Source organism: Alligator sinensis, unplaced genomic scaffold, assembly GCF_000455745.1.
Source record: "Alligator sinensis unplaced genomic scaffold, ASM45574v1 scaffold210_2, whole genome shotgun sequence".
NCBI lineage: Eukaryota > Metazoa > Chordata > Crocodylia > Alligatoridae > Alligator > Alligator sinensis.
In genome coordinates this window covers 2496086-2503013 of record NW_005841946.1, presented here as the reverse complement: position 1 = coordinate 2503013, position 6928 = coordinate 2496086, and the positions used below count along the sequence as shown (strand labels likewise).

General features: G+C 49.5%; 1 protein-coding gene across 1 annotated transcript in view; it reads left to right on the top strand.

The window, feature by feature from the left end:
* The first annotated feature begins 2817 nt into the window (after positions 1-2817).
* LOC102378933 (immunoglobulin superfamily DCC subclass member 4) overlaps positions 2818-6928 on the top strand; it is a 92760-nt gene continuing 88649 nt past the window's right edge. Inside the window, 1 exon segment of the mRNA XM_025199556.1 lies at positions 2818-2942. Coding sequence (XP_025055341.1) covers positions 2909-2942 — 34 coding nt within the window. The 5' untranslated portion in view covers positions 2818-2908.

Sequence of the window (6928 nt, the reverse complement as noted above, 5' to 3'; positions counted from 1 at the left end):
AATGGGAGCACAGAGAATCAGCCTGAATAATTCAAGGACAATTGGTGTCAACTCCGTGTTAAAGCTTCAGGTCTTCAGTGCTGGATATAAGTGTTCACAAGGAGATGCCCCATCTTGGGCATGGCAGAGGCTGTCCCTCATGCCTCATGTCCACTCCTTTTCTGACCCACAGAGTTTTCTCCAGCAGTGTAGTTTGGCCTAGGGTTGCCTGGAAGTTTTTGATAGATATGCCAACCCCTTCACTTCCTTCCTCCCCGCCCAAAATAAACCCTTTTGAAACACACGTGTGTCTGCTTTCTTTGGAAAAGGTTGAGTTGTCATAAACCCTCCCCCCAAAAGGTCAAACTTTCTGCACAGAAGGTGGCCTTGCTCTGACCTGCTCTAATTCCTTCCTGTCATGTGGTAACTTCCTTAGACAGTTAAAAGAGAAATCCCTCCTGTGTTGAGTGAGTACAATAAACCTCTAGTCATCGAGTAGTTAGCAACACCAGAGAAATCTGGTCCCTCAGGACAGTTGGCTTCTGATACAGGCCAGACTTGAATGTGCCGGGCTGGGCACACATCCAGACTATCTTAATGATGTTCATTTCCAGAGCTCACTTTATTTTTACTTGCAGAGCGATTGCCCTTACTGGATTGAATGATACTGGAGATGTTCTGGCTGTGTTCTCAAGTGGCATCTCTGGGAAGGGGGTTTTCAAGCTGTAGGCATCGTTCTCCTCCCTTGAAGAAACGTCAGCTACTGCAGAAGGAGAGGTCAATCTGGCAAGGTGCTGAGTGTCTCCAGCCTGGTGCTGAGCGCCCTGTTGTAATGGGGCAGCTTCCCTCTTGATGAGCCTAGGGGCAGCCCCCCCACTTTGATTATAAGACCCAGCTGGGAAGGGGAGGGCTGGGGTTTGCTATAGTGGCCTGAGAGTGGTTCAGTTGAGGCTTGCTGGGGGCTCCTTTTGCGTTGCTCCGATGGTCTTTTTGTCCACATCCATGCACTGTGCCGTGATGGCACTCTGGGTGCGGTGTCCCCCTTTCCTGGGCTCATAAGTTTGCATGTAAGTCTTCATTACAGTCGGGGAACAAAATCTATCCTCTTTGCAAGCATCTTGATCAAAGCAAGAGCCTGAGGTAGGAACGATGGGTGGTGGTGGAGGCTGATGGGGTGCCTGGAAGTTTTGTTGGTGGGGAGGATCATGGCTGCTTTTTCTCAGGAACAGTTCACCAGCCTCCCAGACTAAAGTGCTCCCAGGGGGTGCCTCGGGAACAGCGCTGTCCAGTGTCTCCTTGTTGCCGTCAGCTACAAAATTAAAGATAGTGGAGAAGGCTTAAGGACATCAGAAACATGGTTGAGATGGGATCTACTAGTGCCTCTACAGAAAGCATCTCTTCAAATGATTGGGACCAGGGCATGAAGTGGAAGGGCTGTCAATGAAGAGGAATACAAAGCTGTGATGCCTGCTGTAATGGACCTTCCTTGTGAGCGATTGGAACGGATGCCAGCGAGTGCTTGGATACACCTGGAAAGCATTGCATATGGTGTTGATGGCACACAAAGCATGTGAGAAGACCTTAGAGAGTTTAAACACACAGGCAGGACATAATGGAGTCTGTTCTACCTTTGATGTCCAAGTCGGTGACTTTCTGAGCACCTTGTGAGGACAGGCCTTCAGATGGGCTTGCACAGAGGTTAGTGAGGGCAGAATGTGGCCTAACATCTCCTGCCTGGAGGCCCTGAAGGAGGAGCGGTTGCTGGTAATGGAAGGGCCTCTGTCTGATCTCGGAGGGAGAGTTCGAGGCACAGGGTTGTAACAGCTGCCTGTCAAAATGACTAGGCTCCTATGGTCCCTCTTGTTGCGAGGGCTGCCCCAGGAGGTGACTTTCCATCTATAAATGGAAGGGAGATGAAAGGGAAAGCTGCTTACCCCAAGCTGGCGTGCATTTCAGTCCCAGGAAAAGAAATGCTGAGATCAGAGACATGAAACCTCTCTCTTCAGCTTCCTGGAATAAATTCCTCTGCATTCAGAAATGGTTTCCAGAGTTATTTTAAGGACATGAGCCCTGATAAATGACCATTCTTTAACTTAAACACTATGCTGGGTTAGAAAATAGCAGAAATGCAATGATATTTTCCACTCCTATAGCTCCTCTCATGCAGTGATCTTGCCGATGCTAGTAATTGCAGCTTCCTAGCATGTAGTAGGAGGTCCATTATCCCCATTTAGCTCTGGGGAAACTGAGGCACGGGTTATTTTGGTGTTACCCAAAATCTGTGGACCCCAGATTTCCTGACGTGAAAATGTGTTTATCTGGCTGGGTAAGATCCTCCTGTAGAAGGATAAGGACATCCCAGTCCTGCAGAGCACGGACTTAGCCCTACCATCTGTGAGTGACCTTATCGGAACCAAAGGGTGTACTCACAACATGGATTCTCTGCAGGGGTTGGTTCCTTGAGGGTTTGGTTATAATCTTAGGGTTTTTTTTTTTTTTTTTTTTTTTTTTTTTTTTTTTTGCTTAAAAATATATGAGGTTGGTCTTGTTCCAGAAACCACTCCCTCCTCCCCTTCTTTTCCTTTCCTTAGTCATTTGTAGTGTTGAATACCTCAGAGCTACGTTTGATGAACTAAATGAACGGCTGGGCTCACAAAATGCCTGGCACTGGACACCGAGGGAGCTATGGCAGCTGGAGATGAGAAATCCAGTATCCGTGCTGCATTGTCCAGGGAACCTTGCTTGAATTGCCTGTCTGCCTCCCAGCTGTCTCTGGCCTGGCTTTTTGTTCTTCCTTAGATTCTGGGCGTGAAGAAGCCACGCAGAACAGAGGTCATGGATTTTCAGGCTCAGACGGGATTGCTGTCATCACCCCTGCATAACAGGCCTTATGCTTCACCCTGGCTTGACTCCAGTTGTTTGGGGCTGAATGAGAGCATCTCTTTTAGAAGAAAGCGCCACATGTGAGTGAAGGGCTGAGCGCTGAAGAATCCCCGGCATCCTTTGTGTTCTCCCAGAGCTTCAGCGCCCTCACTACTAAATCCTTGCGCTGCCCGGGAGGGTGTGATCTAGTGCTCCATGACGGCAGGGCCATGGGGGAATATGATCTCAGAAAGCAGGGGCTCAGCTCCCAGTTCCCCACAGTTGTGCTTCCACGTTTTCAAAGTTTTTTGTTTGTTTGTTTGTCTTTTTTTAAGAATATGGGCAGTGACTTCACCTCTCCCACCCCCCGTGCACGTGTTCGGAGTGGCACCAGGCAGCTTCCGAATTCAGCCACATTCCCTGCGAGTGTGTTCCTATGTGTATTTTAGTACCCTCTGCTTGGGGTGGGGCGGGGGGCTGCTGCTGCTGCATTGAGCGTTTGCACCTGACTTGGTGTGTTTGCCCCTGAACACAGAGCAAGGGGGGCTGATGAACGAAACGCATCCCTCGGCGCGTTTGGTTTAGAGGGCCAGCGAGAAGCATTGGCTCCATTAGCATTCAGCTCGCGTGAAAGGAGTATTCCAGGGCGCAACGGGAAGAGCGCTGCTGCATTTTATCAGAAGCTGTTTACATGCAGATGGAATCATTCCTCATCCTGATTGCATCAGGCACAGCTGATTAATATCAGGTGATAGAGCAGGGCTCGTTTGGAGAGCGAGAGCAAGGCAGCCCGCAGTCTGATGCTGCTTGGAAAGGGTGCCTTTACTTCCCTGGCTGGATCACTGTGGATGCAGGCTATACTAGCACCCAGAAGTCATAAAGCATCACCAGGTCTCCGAGGGCTACTCATGTTTTCATGAATTCTGTTTCCCAGTGCTGTATGGGAGAAGGGAGTTATCTTCACATGGAGAGGGAGGCCAGGCTCGGCTCTCGTTGAAAGCAATATGACAACTCTCTAAGTCGGCAAGGGCCCCGAGGGAGTTGCTCAGAGTGGTGTGTCAAGTCTGCAGCAGAGCCAGGGATAAAACTTTCCTCCGGGTTGAGATCCTCCTGTCAGCATGTTGCAGTGTGTATTTCACTCCCATATTGTGCTTGCAGTAGCAGGCCAGCCAGGCCACAAGTCCTCCTGCCTAAGCAGTGACAATCCTTTGAACTGGTTCCTGGAAAGAAAGCCAAGAGACTCAGATGGACCCATCAGGGCAGACAGCCTGTCTCAATAGGCAAATGAGAGAGGGAGGAGGGCTGGAAGGTATGAGCAGGACTGGCCAGGTGATAGGGAATGCAGAGCACCTGGGGAAGGACCTTGCGTGGCTTTTTCTTAGCTCGGGGGATTGGTAGAAGAGAAGTGGATGTTGTACAAAGCCCTCGTTTCCTTTGTAGAGTCAGGAGAGACTCAGAAGGAGAGAGGAAACCCTTGTAATGCACTTAATTGTGCAGTGCTGAACCCCAGGGGAAATTTCTTCCTGACCCTCAGTTGCCGAGCTGATTATACCCCCTGAAGCATGGGTATTGATTTGTGTCCTGGCTGCTGTAACTGCAGCAGCTGCCGCTATTGTTTATAAATGTCTAATCCGTTTTTGGATGTCAGTAAAGCTCAGTGATACCCGGCTGCAGGGAGTCACGCACTTTGATTGCGTGTTGCATTTAAGAATAATAATAAAAAGCCCACACCTGTTTTCCTTATAGGGCTTAAATTCTCATTAATTCAATTAATTTTATTTTATTAAACACTCATTAATTACTCCTCTGGTTTGGGAAGGAGTGAGCAGGAAGTTCTGTCTGGCTTTCTCTGTACCTGGCTGCTCGGTAAATCGCTTCTGAAACTGGTGTATTGATGGCGGTTATGTCGACCCTGCAGCAATGGAAAAGGCTCTGGCCAGGTGAAATACATGGGCGAAACACAGGAGTGCTGATAAAGAGCTTATCTTTATTTCCTGCCTCAGTTGGGGGCATTAGCATAACTAGTGGTAGGCACACAGCACCAGTGCTGGGCAATGACTTAGAGGGGGCACAATAATGGTAGCTACTGCCTCTGGCCCCGTCGCCATTGCTACCCAGGAAGCAGAAATTGGTCATTATGTCTTCGGTCAGGGATATAGAAGGCCCCACGTGTATGTGACAGGCCAGAAATCCACTGATACCTGTGGTTCCTGTCACAAGTGAGACCAGGGTAAGCTTGCATCGGTTTGTCATGTGAATAGATGTTTAGTCAATTAATTAGATTTGCAGATTTCTCGGAGGCCCTCAGGACTCCTGAGCACGACTCTCCAGTGTGCGATCTGTACTGAGTGAAGGCATGTCTCCCTACCTGTTAATAATCACACTTGCCAATGTGTTAAAGCTGTTAATTTACCTTAAACGTTTTGTGTGAGGGAGGATCTGCACAATTACAGTAATTGTAGCTGTCAAGGGGAGATGTTTGCTGTGTCTGGAAAGATTGGTGTTGTATCACGTTTCTGCCGGCGGTAGCTGAAAATGAATGTCGGAATGACATGTTATATTATGACTGTTGGACAGGCATGATACGTGTTCCTGGTGTTGTGCTGGGAGAAGCACCTGAGCTGCAGTAGAAGGAGAAATGCACTCGCTTATACTGCAGGGCTTAGCTGGCCAGAGGTTGTAGCAGTTGTCATTCAGTTCAGTGTCCTGACATTTTTAGATGGGGATACATGGACTTAGAGTTACTTTTGTTTCCAAAGAGTTGTACAGCATTTGTGTGATGGAAAGACCCTGGATCAGCAGCCCAAGGAGCAAAGCCCTCGGGTTAAGTGCTGTGCCAGGTGAATAAGAACAGAAGAATTGCCGCTTCTGGGGTCAGACCCTAGGTCCGTCTTGCCCAGTCCCCTGTGTCACACAGTGGTGGAGCGGATGCTGAAAGGCAGTGAACTGGGTATGACCAGGGTTTTTCCCACTGTTCCTCTCATTTTGTGACCCCTGGTTCTGGAGGGCAGTGCATACCCATCTTTTCCTTTTGCACACCCATCTTCTTTCTCCTGGCCAAATAGCCCTCCAGCCGAAGGGTGTAATGTATTTAGCTCTGCCCGGGCAACTATAGACCAGTCAGTCTCACCTCCATCCTTGGCAAAGTCTTTGAAAAAATTATCAAGGCTCACATTTGTGAGAGCCCGGCAGGACAAATTATGCTGAGGGGAAACCAGCACGGGTTCGTGGCAGGCAGATCATGCCTGACCAATCTAGTCTCTTTTTATGACCAGGTTACAAAACGCCTGGACACAGGAGGAGGGGTGATGTCGTATACTTAGACTTCAGGAAGGCCTTCGATACGGTATCCCACCCCATACTGGTGAACAAGTTAAGAGGCTGTGACTTGGATGACTACACAGTCCGGTGGGTGGTGAATTGGCTGGAGGGCCGCACCCAGAGAGTCGTGGTGGATGGGTCGGCTTCGACCTGGAAGGGTGTGGGAAGTGGGGTCCCGCAGGGTTCGGTCCTTGGACCGATACTCTTTAATGTCTTCATCAGCGACTTGGACGAGGGAGTGAAGTGTACTCTGTCCAAGTTTGCAGATGACACAAAGCTATGAGGAGAAGTGGACACGCCGGAGGGCAGGGAACAGCTGCAAGCAAATCTGGACAGGTTGGACAAGTGGGCAGAAAACAACAGAATGCAGTTCAACAAGGAGAAATGCAAAGTACTGCACCTAGGGAGGAAAAATTCCAGCACACCTACAGCCTAGGGAATGACCTGCTGGGTGGCACGGAAGCAGAAAGGGATCTTGGAGTCCTAGTGGACTCCAAGATGAACATCAGTCGGCAGTGTGACGAAGCCATCAAAAAAGCCAATGGCACTTTATCGTGCATCAGCAGATGCATGACGAATAGATCCAAAGAGGTGATACTTCCCCTCTATCGGGCGCTGGTCAGACCACAGTTGGAGTACTGCGTGCAATTCTGGGCGCCGCACTTCAAGAGGGATGCGGATAACCTGGAGAGGGTCCAGAGAAGGGCCACTCGTATGGTTAAGGGCCTACAGACCAAGCCCTACAAGGAGAGACTAGAGAAACTGG